General features: G+C 36.8%; 1 protein-coding gene across 1 annotated transcript in view; it reads left to right on the forward strand.

Annotated features, from left to right (window-relative positions):
- NCAM2 (neural cell adhesion molecule 2) overlaps positions 1 to 2,508 on the forward strand; it is a 301,945-nt gene extending 299,437 nt beyond the window's left edge. The window contains exons 17-18 of the mRNA XM_060770484.2: positions 474 to 593; positions 1,492 to 2,508. Of these exons, the coding sequence (XP_060626467.2) occupies positions 474 to 593; positions 1,492 to 1,603 (232 nt within the window). The 3' untranslated portion in view covers positions 1,604 to 2,508. The remainder of the gene's footprint in view (positions 1 to 473; positions 594 to 1,491) is intronic.
- The last annotated feature ends 13,235 nt before the right edge of the window (positions 2,509 to 15,743 follow it).

Here is a 15,743-nt window from a genome sequence, read left to right on the forward strand (position 1 = left end):
ATGTTATAATTCCCTCTGTGTCATGGAGTATAACCTGTCACCCTCACTTTTTCCAGCAACAGTCAGGTCTTTTACATCTATATGGGCTTTCACTGAAGGAAATTGTGCTTATTTTTATGAAGCTATTTTAAATTATATTTTAACTTACTCATCTATCTATCTATCTATCTATCTATCTATCTTGAATGTCCCATTTTTAACCCATGTGAAATCCAAACAATTTTAATAGATTTTTAAAATTAGATTTCACTGTTGTGAGCTATCATGACATTTGAGGTGAAAAAACAGAAGATTGATTGATTGATTGATTGATTATCTTAGTGACATTTTTGGATCAAACAAAAGTTATTTGCATCAATTATAAACGAATAAGATTTTATTGCATAATCTTTTGTGTATCTGAATCCAGTAGCACAACTAACACCTGTATTTTTATCATATGGCGAATCTAAGAATCTTTTAATATTCTTTAGGAAAGATGGATCAAAAGAGCCAATAGTTGAAATGAGAAGAGAAGATGAAAGAATTGCCAATCATGAAGATGGAAGCCCAGTAAATGAACCCAATGAAACAACCCCATTGACAGAACCAGAGTACGTAATATGGCATTTTAAATATTTTAAATATTTCACAGATACATATACTTATTCACAGTAAATAATTGGAGTGGAACAAAATTACATTGATGTCATTACAACTCTTATAGATGGATTGTAGGTGTAAATCGCAGGCAGAGCCTTATGGGAATACATAAACTGTACTCCCAATCTGGAGCTACACACTTTTTTAGGTATTGGAAGAAAATATTTTGTTGGTATGATTGAGAATTGAACATCTGCATCAGTAAAGATATTCAATAAATTACAATTACTTTCTCACATATCTGCACATCACTAATTCCCAGGGGTTTTGGGGGGGGGGGGGGGGATAGAGAAAGCTTTAGATATGGAAAGCGATTCATAGCTTATTTCTAAAATGGAAATGAAGAATGAGGAACCTTTGTTATTCAATTATTTATTTCCCAATTTCCCAATTTTGCAGAGAACCTGTACACATATAATTATTAAAATCAAAAAACCCAGAGACAAATCAGAATTAAGAGAAGTTGGAAGAAGCAGAATAGAATTATAATAAATATATAAAAATACTCTTCTGTGAAGTGAAAGATGTGCCCTAACACTACCTTTCCATGGTGGTGGGATTGCGCACCTCTGTATGGCAAGATAGCTGATGGTAGGTTTTCCTCATCAACAAGCTTTCACTGAGGAAATAAACTAAATGTACCAAACAGCTACTGGACAACAGTAGTAGTGGATTGTGCAACACTGGCAGAAGATCGCTCAAAGACAACAGCTGTGGTACCATAACAAACATATGGTAGAACTAAAAAAATAAAAAGAAAGGGTAATGTCAAACTTTTCCTAGAGTGTTTCATGTTTTTGGAAGCATGGGTTACAAATGTAATATTATCTCCTTTTTTCTTTCTCACAGGAAACTGCCATTAAAGGAAGAAAATGGAAAAGAAGTTTTAAATTCAGATACTTTAGAAATCAAAGTTTCTAATGACATCATCCAGTCAAAAGAAGACGATAGCAAAGCATAATACAACAATTACAGCTGTCTTGAGGGGGGAAGGCATTTGGATTAAATAAATTTGTGACCAAAACTTTACATCTGACCTTAGTTTCTAGAGCAACCTAAATGAAATAATTAATAGAAGTAGTTCAACCTGCTTCTATTGACTGCCCATGTTTTTATTGTTGTTGTTGTTATTATTATTATTATTATTATTATTATTATTATTTTACTTCAATATTTTTAGTTTGTAGTCCTGGCTGACATCAGCCCTGTTATATCCATTCGGTGATCAGCCCTGTTATAAATATTGTAACTTATTTTATTGCTTAAAAAGTTTATTTATAAGTTAAAATGCCCCCTTAGCCACAGACTGTACATGAGACAGCTATGCCACTTGTGACAGAAATTAAACCCATGAGAGAAAGTGCCATACACATTTATATTTGTTTGTATTTGCAATTTTAAAAGATTTTGGTTGCCTTTAAAAGAAAAAATATATATAAATATATATAAATATAAATATATATATATAATATATCAGTCTCAGTTAGAAATTAGATATATGTAGCTGCCAAAGGCTAATACTGTCCTCAGCTGCAGCTGACCTTTGACACAAGAATAGACTGAATTTCCTCATGGTGATAATCCTGCACTTCACACCGATTCTTAAAGACAATGGAGGGTTCATAGGTTTGATGTACAGATTTTAACAAAGTTGTGAACTATTTTGATGAAAATATTGATCACATCCTAACTATCCAAGTCCACCGAAATTTCAGTGCTTCAGATATTTTGTATTTATGTTTGGAGGATTGTGTGTAAGCTAAAACTGTCAAAATTTATTTTGTGTGAAAAATCAGAATCCTGGAATATAACCATAGCACTCAGCTTCAAAGGAAATCTTGCAACAATAAATACAAGCTCAACTGAGTTGCCTCACTGTATTTATAAAACATAATATTGTTCATTCTTGGCTTTTAATCACTTAGTTTGCAAATAAATCTCTTTGTTATGATATACAGAGACAGCAAAAAAACCTATACAGCAAGGGCCAGGATCCAAAGAACTATTTTTTCCTTGATCTCAACCAATGTGGTCTTCATTTTTTCATTCTTTTGGACAGTCACCATTCCATATCACAAACTTTTTGGAAGTTGTCCTCAGTTTCAAAAGATATGTGCCACTCAAGAGTTAATATTTAAGAAAAACAGTTCAAGTGTCTCTTTGAATATGGTGAACTAGTAACATATTTCTTAATATCTAGCAGGAGAAATTAAATAGTGAAGCATTTTAATTAGTCTTCACCATTTTTCCACTTAGAAATAACAACATAATTTATATTGGAAGTAGCCCTAAGGAAAAAAAAAAACAATAATTCTATGGTTTGGCTCAGGATGACATCCAGTATTATGCATGCCTATTGAATAAATAAATAAATAAATATTAAGCATATGTCCTCAGTAAATCTGACTAGATGAAATCAATAGGAGGCCTAGATCCCTTCTTATCTTGGAAGTTAATTAAGGTCAGCTAGGAATAATACTTGGTTGGGAGATTGCCAATAAATACCAGCTCTAGACAATATCTCAGGGGAAGGAACTGGAAAAACAACCTCTGAATATTCCTTGTCTAATGAAACTATGAAATGTATGAAATCACCATAGATTGACATACATACAGGATACACACACATCATAGGTGAAGCTAAGGCCATCAATCTCATTCACAGGTAACTGAAGTCTTTGGGAGATTCATTCTTACATACATTACTAATGTTGTCATAGCAAGCAAATATGAAAAGAGTGTTCCAGATGAACAAATCTAAGGAGAAGTGTGGCAGCAGCAGAGGCATCTGGAAAACAATGAAGTAAGTGCTTGCATGGGAGACAGCCAAGGAATACTAAGTCCTGTAGGCTATATTCCAGAACTGGCAAACCACCTTTGTATGTTTCCTGCCTAAGAAAATCCTATGGAAGTCATGGGCTCACCATAAGTCCACAGGCATCTTGAAGGCATAAGGATTTTCTGGAATCTTCTTAAAAATCTTAAGCTTGATTATGCTTGGTCACAAAAGTAAAAATGCTGTTTAACAAGAATATCAAACAAAGTTTTACATTTTCATTCAACAAATCAGGCAGAACAATTAGCAAACCATCATAACAATTTTCTACATTCTTACCCCCCCCCCCCAAAGATTTAATATTTAGTAGACATTAAGCATTATGATGGACTGGGCTATACATAGAAAAGCTACTCATATAAAGAAAGTTTATAATACTATATTTTATCTCAATATCTTTTATAAGTCTCTGTATGAATAGACCATGCAACTTTTCAGATGTATAGAAGTCCAATTAAAGATGCTAAGATTAATTGAAATCCCCAAATTACTAGTATGTCTGGTGGGAGAGCAGCTGCCTGTGATTGTGCAAGAAAATAGGTAGTAGTGTTATTTGTGGACCCTGATCTAACACTGAATTACTATGTATTACATCCCAATAAACAGATATGGGATTTCATTCTAAAAAAAAAACCCCTATGTATTCATAAGATACACATGATAAGCAATGACCTAGCTCCTTTATTTTTATGTTACTTCCAAAATGGAAAATATCCCAAATAAATATCATAAATATGCACACCACATCTTGCTATTGGGTTTCAGAGAAATCATGAAATCATAACCTTTAGTAAAAAGAATCTTAATTGTAAAAATATTAATTTAAATCTTTGCAAGGTTATACATTATTAATGTGTCCTGAAAAAAATAGATGGAAAACTGCATGATACTGAAATCATTTTGTAGCTGCTACTTTTAAGTAGAGAGAAGAGAGGGGAATGGCTCCTAGCAAAAGGCATTCACAGCACAGGGACTATAGGCAGTGATCACATAAGAGTACAGAAGACTACAGAAGTCTTGAGAGATTACTGTAGCATCAGCATAAGTTGGTGACATTGCAGATCTCATCCCTCCTCCATGACAGCTTTTTGTTCCCATGTTAAGAGGAAAATGAATCTGCTGTGATTTGAATGTTAAAGGAGCTATTCAAGGTACTGTCGTTATTTTGGAAATTGGATTTAGCACTTTGGACAGTTGAGGGATGCAAATCTTCCCTTATTTCATTCCTAATTGCAAGAAGAGTTCCATAGTTTTTTTCCCCACAGTACTGGAGAAAAAGGTTGTCTACATCGCACTTAAGATATTCACATTTACAAAATCTACCAAGGATATACACTGCAAAGAAACACACATTTGCATAGAAAAAAACCGTATGTTTAGTTGTGTGTAGAGTAATTAATTACTTGAGAGACTCTGAGTAGTGCAAAAAAACAAAAACAAAAAAAAAACCCTTTGAACTACACTATTCTTTGCAGGGTTACCAAAGCATTCTGGAACCCATTATTCTGCCTGGAATCAAATGGATGAATATTATTTCCATCTTTTGAACAACTCTTTTAAACTGGATACTAAAACACAGAACAGTTTGATTGCCCCAGTGACATAGACCTACAAGTCATGACTGTCCTTGCCCTGATGGGACATTTTTGTCACAGTTCTTTGTCACAATTCTAATCTTGAACAAAACAATGAGCAATTTTAACATTTTTGTGTTGTCAGAAAGGCTTTAAAAACAGAGGACAATCCTTTTTGCAGATGATTACATTTCTTTCTTTCTACACTGAGCCATGCTTCCAGTGTCTCCTTGTCCAAAGCTTAACCTAAATAAGAATGATGTCCAATGAAATATGTCAATGAGAAATGTCCACCAGCCAGCCATGGTACTTTTTTGATAGATGCCATTGATTATGGATTTCCTCTCACCCTTCTTTTCCCAGTTCCCCCCTTATTTGTCTTGAGTGCTCTTTGATTTGATGTTCTAGTTCCACAGCCAACAGAATTCCAATCTTGCTGATGTTTCCTTCTTGTGCATGAATGGTGCTATGCTCAACCACTTACAATGAAAGCTTGTAATTCACTATTATTATAAAATATGATCTAAGCCTAAGAATCATCTGCCAAGTCTAGTGCAGTACCAACATAAAAATGCACATATTGTGGCATACAAATATGCAGGAATCCTTCATAAACAGAGTAACTATTTTATGTCTTTCATATATACTAGGCCTGTTTGATCAAGAAAAAATTTGTTTCTAAATTCGATTCTTAATTGGGGTGTTTTTTTGTTTCGATATTAAAAATATTTACAAAACTTACCAAAAAAATGTTTTGTTATTTACGAATTTTCGTTAATATTTACAAAACATTTTAGAAAAAATTTTTTTCTTGATCAAACAGGCTAAGTGTGAATGTTGCAGTAATGGTCACCTTGATTAGCATTGAATGGCTTTCTCCCACCCTGGACATTCCATAGTATTAGAGATGATATATAACTCACCATTTGCCTAGTTTCCAACAGACCTCTGAGGATGCCTGCCATAGATGTGGGCAAAATGTCAGGAGAGAATGCTTCTGGAACATGGTCATATACAGCCCTGAAAAGTCACACAAGCCGGATGGCGCGCGGAGGCCGCTTGTGAGCGCGCGCGCGCGCCATCCAATGGGCTGGCGCAGAAGAGGAGGGGGGCGCAGAAGCCGGAGCCCATTGGATGGCGCGCGCGCTTACAAGCGGCCTCCGCGCGCCATCCGGCTCCGGTTCCTGCGCCCCCCCTCCTCCTCCTCCTCCTCCCAGCTGGAACCGGAACCGGAGCCGGATGGCGCGCGGAGGCCGCTTGTAAGCGCGCGCGCCATCCAATGGGCTCCGGCTTCTGCGCCCCCCTCCTCCTCCTCTTCCTCCTCCTCCTCCTCCTCCCAGATGGGAGGAGGAGGAGGAGGAGGGGGGGCGCAGGAGCCGGAGCCCATTGGATGGCGCGCGTGCGCTCACAAGCGGCCTCCGCGCGCCATCCGGCTCCGGTTCCTGCGCCCCCCCTCCTCCTCCTCCTCCCAGCTGGAACCGGAACCGGAGCCGGATGGCGCGCGGAGGCCGCTTGTAAGCGCGCGCGCCATCCAATGGGCTCCGGCTTCTGCGCCCCCCTCCTCCTCCTCTTCCTCCTCCTCCTCCTCCTCCCAGATGGGAGGAGGAGGAGGAGGAGGGGGGGCGCAGGAGCCGGAGCCCATTGGATGGCGCGCGCGCGCTCACAAGCGGCCTCCGCGCGCCATCCGGCTTCTGCCACGGTGCACTGCTGGGGTTCTTGGGAGCGCCGGATTGGCTCCCAGGCTCCAGCACTGCAGCACCACTCAGCAGCAGCCTCCATGCCATTAACGACACGAGCTGAAGCTCGTAAAATACATGGGGCTGCTGCTTCGATATTTTTAAACCCTTCCGGGTTTAAAAATATGTTTTGATATCGCGTCGGATATTCAAAAAATAACGATTAAAAAACGAAAAACGAATTAACGAAACAAAACCGACAGGCCTAATATATACACAGTAAAATTAAATTGAGTTGGACTGTTTTAACAACATTTAACCATACAATAAATTCAACTAAATATTTGTATCAGAAAACAGTGTTTTTTATCCTTATTAATCTGAAATTCTATATTTAAGTGCCAAATATGAGACTTTTTTCCTTAAATAATTTAAATGTCTGTGCCTTTGAGTAGCATTCATGCCACTCTATTTTAGTAAAGCTAACAAAAATGAAAACCTTCAGTTATTTGTCTAAGGATCCCTCTTTCTCTGACTACAGAGCTCCAGACATACATTCCTCTCAGATTACAAATACAATGTTATAAAGATGCAACAAAAATGCAAGATGACTCAAAATGTGTGGAACCATCCTATATTTCCCAATTTGTTTTGTTTGTTGGTAAATGTACCTACATGTGTAGAGAATTCTGTGTTTCCATTACAGTATGGAGCTATTTTTTCTGGGACCTCTTCACAATTTTTTTTTTGGCTTTGTTCTTCCATTTGTCGATGGCCTGCCGAGAGTTATAAGATGATGATGGCTTGACCCCATTCACATTCCTTCTGAAGTGGAGGCAAAGCATTGCAAAATGCTTGCTCCTCCACGATGAAGAGAAAAGTTTTTTGGATAACTCAGATGGAGCTACCCACACTTTATTCTCTTATGATGGAGAAAAGGGCAACGAGGTAATGTGTTACTGCCTTGTCTTGTCCCCACCATATGATGGGGAAGGAAAGGGGTGCATGGGGCATCATGAGGCACCCCACATGCTTTCCATTTCTCCCGTGCCTGCTGGCAAAATGGCACAACCCCAGATGCTCTGTGAAGTGGTCCATAGTTAACGTTCTCTTTTGAAAATGAATTTCAAATCATTTTTTAAAGAAAATAGCACTCAGTGCCATTTCACACAAAATATAAGAGAGAAACAGAAGACACCAGTGACATAGATTTTTAAATTTTATTGCCTAAATCCTCATGGCTAAAGTTCATTAGATCAATTTTCTGAGTAAAAAGTCATTCATTTTCCCTAACCACATTAATTCTGCCTCACAAGGGACCTGAATAATTATTTTCCTCAATTTATTATGAAAAGTAAAACAATTGGGAGGTTTCCCTTCTGTTGAACTGAACCTCTCACCTTTAGTAGTCACAATAATGTATGTACTCATATCTCTTAACTATGGCATGCAATTTAATTTGTCCTATAGGTATGATAAAAAAAACCAGTTAAAGTCCCTGACCACTACAACCAGACAGAGTCAAACTGGATTTCAAGGACTATGTATTGCCTGTAATTGGTCTGTTTTATCCCCCAAACCTAGAGGCTTAGGGATACATGCTTCTGAAATTAGACTTTAAAATTAATTTTGCAGTGGAAAAGCCAGACATGCAAAAGGCAAAAATGTGTAGGTGTTGAGAGCTGTCTACTATGACAAACAAAATATCTTACACAATCTGAGGAGGACATTCTAATTACACATGAAATGCATTATCGAGTTTAACCCAAGGTCTCTCTATGAAGAAAATGCATCTTATCTCACAAAATAATTGTCCTTGAACATTTTACAGTTAAATGTTATCTCACCTAACCAGGTTGAATGTTGATCTCAAAATATATTTGGGAAATAAATATAGAGATAGGCAGTTGTTTCACTCTGTTTAGCCCACAGTAATGTGATGTTCAAATCTAGAAGACCTATGTATTTCTGTGTCACTACTTGCTGACAGTACATTTTCTGTGCAGGTGAGTGACTATGATGGTAAAACATAATGATTGGTAGCAGTACTGATGCACTTTTATAACATGAAGAAATCTCTTTAATACCCTGCTCTGAATATTTTTGACTTTAAAATTTGCATTATGAAAGTGTCTGCTGCTGTAAAATGTCTAAAAGGGACAACATTTATTAGATTTCCAACATCCATGTATAAATGACTGACCAATGACAATCCTATTCAAACATTACTATGACTAGGAACCTTCAGTCTTGAGATCAGTTATATTTATATATCTGATAGCCTCTAGAAATGAAAAACAAATCAGTACAACCCAGTCAATTCTAAAGAATTGTGTCCCTTCAAATACACAGTATTAAAGATTTTGATCTTAGAAAAAAGCTGACCATTTAGAAAAAAAAAGACTTTGTGTGCAAAAGGCTAAAATGTCAAACAAGATGGGAACCTCTGGTCTTCCAGATATTTTGAAACTACAAGCTCCATATGCCCTAATCACCACACACACGGTGAAGATTGGTGGGAATAAGATTGTATCTTAAGGGCCAGATATTTTCCCTATATGTGAAAAAACAGCAGACGATGAAAAACAGATAAGCTGCAGAGCTGTTAATACCATAGGATTATAGGCATGGTTAAAACAAAGTAAAAACCCATGTATGTCATAAAGGGCAAACTTACCTGATATGTATTTAAACTGTCCACTATATTACAGTTACAAAACTTTTTGAATGTATATGAATTCGTAATTTAAAAACTTAAAATCAAAGAGACAAATGCTTTTCCAGCTATGTAGCCTTCTAAGACAATGATAGCTTTCCTGCTACACTCACATTTAGTAAGGTTTTATTTATTCTGTATACAGGTTAATTAATTTGTTGTCTGACAACATGCTGTTTCAACAGTCCATATATGGTATCTGCCACTTGGGTTATTGACTGTTGTGATAGATACAACTGGGATGTGTTTATTGTTTCAAAATTTTATGTTCCAATGAAATGCTGTATATATATATATCTAAACTGTAAAAAAAAGGAAAGAAAAGTTACTGCAAATGCTGGTTTTGTATTTATGGAAGACATTGAAAGTATGGATTACAGTTATATCAGTTATTTGTCACTCTCCACCATTTGTATATTAATAGTAAAGAGACTTTTACTTTAATGAAATGTTGCATTTTACTTTTATGCTTTATGTTGTGTGCCAAAAATAACCTGGACTGGAGAGAGTATCAGTAAAATGCATTCACTATTCCAGATTTTGTTTCCCTAGAATAGAGATGGGAAACTTGGGGGCACTCAGTGTTTTGGACTGCAGCACTCACCATCTTTTGCCAGTGGATATACTGACTAAAGCTGATGGAGCATGAAGTCCATAACATCAGGAAGGCTGCAAAGTTGTACTACCCTATCCTAAGAGAAATTATACATTATGAAAAATGAAAAAAAAAGTGGGTTTTTTCGCTGCTACAGTGCAATGCACAGACACATCTCTTTTAAGCAAGCCTTCAAAATACTCTGTGATTACAAATAAGATAGAGGGCATTGATTCCACCTTCAGCACTGCAAATCTCTTGTTGCCAAACCTGGATCATTTCATGAGATCAGTTCCTGAACAGCTTGCAAGCCTGGCTCTCTTTTGACATGTGAGGAACACGAACTTGTATTAATTGGTATAATTTGATTATTATTGAGTAGGATATTAAGTTGAAAGAAGTTTTGTTTTGAATGAAAAGAGTTATAGTAGATCAGATTAAATGTAATTCAGCATTCTGTTTCCCATGATGCTCAAACATATACCACTGGGAAGCCCAAAGCTAAAAGCAAAACATGAGAGCAATAGCCCTATCCTGCCAGTGATCCTCAGTTATTGGTATTCAGATGCATGCTATCTGTCTCTGGATGGTACCTATGGTCCATCAAGGTGGATGGACATAGATAACAATTTCTTCCATGAATTTGTCTAGTTGTTTTTAGTACATATGTATAGTACATATCCTCAGTGTGAAATATGTAATTTAGCTATGCACTGTGTGAAATTATAATTCCTGTCCAACTTGAGGAATAAAGAGACCAGACAACAGAGAGGGGATGAATTAGGGTCAGCTTTATTAATTTTTTTTGGTGATAAGCAAATATAAATGGGGGAGCAATTTGATATGGGAGCAGTTGGAGCAGTTAGTCTCCCCAGACCTCTCTTGGGTGATGTCACCATAGCTCCTAAGAAGAATCTCTGAAACTCAGAATTGCTTTCAGGTCCAGCTAATAAACTGGAAAGCTAGCCAGAGGGTGAAAATCTCCAAGCCACTTAAGCTCCTGATGAAGGGAAAAGACCCAGAAACTAGTCCAAAAGACAGGCGATTTCCCCCCAATACCAAGATCGCATGATACACATGAGCATTTCTAAATTCCCATTCTATACAAAATGTGCCAGTAGGTGTATCACAGGATGGTATCTCTCATCAATACCTGCCATGGAAACCTATTTAAAATACCATCCTTAGCCAATTCTCCATGACAATGTAGGATAGGTGAAAAAAAAAACATTAAAGAAGCCAGGGGGTGGGGTTGGGGAGGATTGCTACATAGCCCTGAAGCAACAAAGCCTGTGTAAAGAGGCAGGAGGGTAGGTCAAAGAATTCCAGAATGAAAGGTTGAGGGAGAGACTGCCTTTTAAAAACCAGCAAAGCCTGGCCTCTCACCTCATCTTGGCATGTGATGCCAGAACATATTTTACAACTGGCTAGAAGAATGCTATCTCATCCCCACCACCACCCTCATTGCTCAATTGGTATCAAGTGATCTGTCCAGAATTTCCCAGTATTCATTAGGTTCTAGATCCAAGAGTGGAGTCTGTTAAGATGGAGTATGCTGTGTTTCAAATGTAATTTCATACTTTGATATGAAATTATCATAAAACTGGCAGTCTTCTGGACCAGGAATTCATTTTTTTGCACAGATGCCTCATCCTATAGAAACATTGATTTTTTTTCCAACGTAAAAAATTAGGTTAAAAAATCTCATAAAATTATTCACTTAAGAAAAAATTGCAGCAGTACTAAAGGAAAACCTAGACATATAAACACAGATAAAAATGCTTGATTGCTCTTACCTTAAAGTTGCCAACAGGAATTGAAGAAAACAAATTAATTAGTTCTGCTAATAACCGAATCCACAAAAATAAACCTGGAAGTTGCAGGTAAAGTGGGAAATGTAGATGGGAACTAATACAACCCCCCAGTCCCTAAAGTCAAGCATTCCTATATTTGAGAAATCTTTGTTTTTCATTCCTTGAGGTAAATGATACTTTGTGGCAAACTATTATTTGTTTGCTTGTTGTTGTTGTTGTATTTGTTTTTTTATGTAAGAAGCAGATTTTTAAACAAAATGAAGTTTTGCCTTTTTAAATCAATTATGTTCATCAGCCCTCAAAACTGATAAAATAACTTTTAAAGATTTTCAGTTATTTATTCTCAACATATCATTGCCTGTACTGGATATTTTTCTTCCCCAAAGAAGATACAGCCCAATTTTGCAGACAGTAGTTAATATTTTGTTAGTGCTGTGTATGCGTAAATGGTGCATAAATGCAGGCATATTCTTTTTTAGATGGGACTCAGGGGACTATTCACTCGCTTATGCACTCTATGCTACACAACAGCCACAACAAAATTCCAGTTGTGATTGCTTCATTTTTTCACCAATCAAACATAAAGAATAGGGAAGGCAATTACGTATAGGAAGACATAGCTCTTCTGGAGAATGGGAGTACACTATATTTCTCACCCTACACTCAACTGAACCCAATATGTGAATTCCCACCCACTCCCTATTACAAATACCAGGTCCTTCCAAAGACTGGCTATTTAACATGCTAGCTAAATAAATGGTAAATTAATAGAAAATTAGCCAGTCATTTCATGTAACTAACTACTTCCTAGCACTGAAGAACCCTTTTTGGTGGAAGCTGCAAATTCTAGTCATAGTTTCTTCTTAAACAGAAAAAACAAGTGTCTTTTTCAGAGAAATACAATAGAGGTAAAAAAAAGTTTGCACACTTGTGGGAGAAACAGAATAGTAAAAGGCCTATTGATTGTCTTTGTATGTGAATTCATGTCACATTGTATGAATTTTAATTATTAATCCTGGCTGGTTTAAAATGAAAGTGACATAGCGGTTATCATTAATTTAGTCTCATAGACATGACAATAAACTCATGTTTATGTTAATGCATCTGGGTTCATTGTGAATATACAGTTAGGCAGTATTCATTTAAAAATGAATATGCAACTATAATACATAAAATATATTTTCCTAAATTGTATTACAATCATATAAAAATGCAAGTTCTGTTTCCTTTCTCCAGCTCCAAAAAATCCATATTTGCATATGAATAAACACAGATGCGCTATAATTAAATAATAATATTCAAAGAGCAAATGTCATTCATTTGGATGTTATGCCCACTTGAAGATCTTTCTAAAACAAACTTAAAACTTAGATTTGTCATTTTAACCATTGCATAGCCAATACATAAAAATGTACAACACAATTTGATTTATTTTCAATTAATAGACAGGAATGAGAATCATATTGTAATTTTCTGACAATACATGAGGCAACTCCATTCATAGCAGCTCCATTGTTTATATCAAATAATTTAAGGAAGTAAATTCATGCTATCTAGTAAGATTCCTATCTACTTAGAAGTGAACACATTCAATTCAATACATTTATTTTCATGTAAAGTGATATAGATTGTACTCAGTGAGTATAACACCACACTTGCGACGGAGTTGAAAAGGAGGACTTACTGAAAACAGTTTTTCTGAGAGATTGAGGAAGTTCATTTATATCTTACTTTTCTATCAGTTTTGACCATAAATGCAGTTTAAAACATATAAGCAAGCAGAAAGATATAAAATGATGATGATAAACAAGAATCTGTCAACAAAATAAACATTAGTGATTGCAATGTTTTCAACAAGAAAACATTATCAAGAATAAAGCCTGCCTAAAAGTCAAGTTTAAGTCACTAGGACACCACAGATTTTCCTGTAGAAATTCTAACATACACAAATAATTGTTACAATAATCATCATAATTGCTGTTGGTAAGTATTTCAATGCTTGCTTGCATGACTAAAATTGGGAGGGTGCACTTAAACATTTCCATGAATGTTTTAAATGTATATGAGATTTTTGTCTATTAAGTCTAAACTTCTGTAACCAGATTTAGTTTGAACATGATTATAACTATAGATATTATGCTTCTGATTGGAAAATTAGTTTTACAATGTGCATAAAGCCAAATCCTGTCCACGTAATCAAGACCAAGTGTGTTCAAGTGCATGGTGCCTATCACTATTGACCCCTAGTTAAGCCCTTTTTAGTTAAAGGGACTAATATTTTATATACAGTTTCTGCAGGGTCAGTCTAGACAGCCTCTTTGCATTTGAATTCTCCATTACTCTGCCCTTTAAGAATCCTTTCAGTGGTCTAGCCTCTGGCAGAGCACTTCTGGTTCTTGGAAGAGACAGCCTTTTCATGATTGGAAGGTGAAGAGAGAGGAAGGTCAGAAGGTTAATAAAATAACATGTCCAGTTGGAGCTGTATGAGCTGTATTCAAGTCCAGTCAGATTTAAATGTTGAGAACATCTTAGAGATAGTTGAACACCATACAAGAAAGAGATAATAAGAAAAATAAAGGTTCAAGAGCCTCAATTCGGCCAGAACTGTATCTGTCTCTCAAAGATTTTGCCTCTTCTCATAAAGACTTTGTAGTCCTGTTTGATTTAGCTATATAGTTTCTGATCTCTTCCCTGTGCAACCAGTTCAACTTCCAAGTAGTTAAGATAGTGTGGAGGCAGAACAGTGAGTAAGAGAAGGTAATGCCACATGTTGGTGATTACTGTATGGCTCATCCTAACATTCTTTTCATACAGTCTGAATTATATAAGGACGATGCTCTTTTAACTCACTTTCTGTGGTGAGTAGATGGGAATCTCAATCAGGTTGATCTCACTCTATTGCTCATCCTGGCATTCTTTTTATATGGCCTGAGTTATGTAAGATTGATTCTCTTTTAACTTGCCTTCAGTGGCATATAGATGAGAATACTAATCAAATTCATTTTGCACTATGCAAGGATAACTGTGAGTTAAAGCATCTGATGCTGCACGTTGGCAGTTACTGACATTCTTCACATATGGCTTGAATTCTACAGGGCAGATGGTATGTATCAAGGTATGGTCCAAATTCTTCAGGGCAGATTATATGTATGAAGGTCTGGTTTGTACAGGACAGATGGGGTTTACCTTTCTGTTGAGAGGAATGCTTTGTTCTTGAAAGACTTGAAAGAGAGGATTGAAGCCATAATTGGCTTTTAGGTGGGGGAAAATGACTAGGCAGATGGCTGTCAACTTTTGTGGCATGTTGAATTTTTAAATTAGATTCAGTAGGCACCATGGCATCCACTTTGTGGGAGAAGGGTGGGTTTCTGAATGGTCTCTCTAGGGTCTCTACCTTGGCAGGCTATGAAAGGGTCCACCCTTGAGACTAGAATGGGGATTTCTCATTCTTGTAAAACTTTTGGTTTCAGAGGAAGTGCCCACATGATGGCCAGGGGGGCTCCACACTTCACAACATCCTCCTTTTTCAACTTGAGTGATGCATCCTCCCACCCTCAGGGTAGTGTGAGTTTAGAACTGGTCACATAAAGGCTGGGTGGGATTTTCCACCCCCATGCCCCCCACATTGAATTTGAAGGTTCTTTTGTCTACCCCTCACTGTTTCTGTTGAAAGTGGAAATTGACTCTTGGAAGAATCACCTACATACACTTTCACTGGGCATTTTAAAAGTTTAAATTAGATTTAAATGTTGTAGGTGAAGGGTGGACTTCTGGACGGTTTCTCTAAGGTCTCTTCCATGGTGAATTTCGAAAGGGTCCACCCTCAAGGCTAGAAGGGGGGGGGGGGTCCAGCCTTGAAGTTAGAGTTAGAGTTTCTCACTTTTGTAAAA

Source organism: Anolis sagrei, chromosome 3, assembly GCF_037176765.1.
Source record: "Anolis sagrei isolate rAnoSag1 chromosome 3, rAnoSag1.mat, whole genome shotgun sequence".
NCBI lineage: Eukaryota > Metazoa > Chordata > Lepidosauria > Squamata > Dactyloidae > Anolis > Anolis sagrei.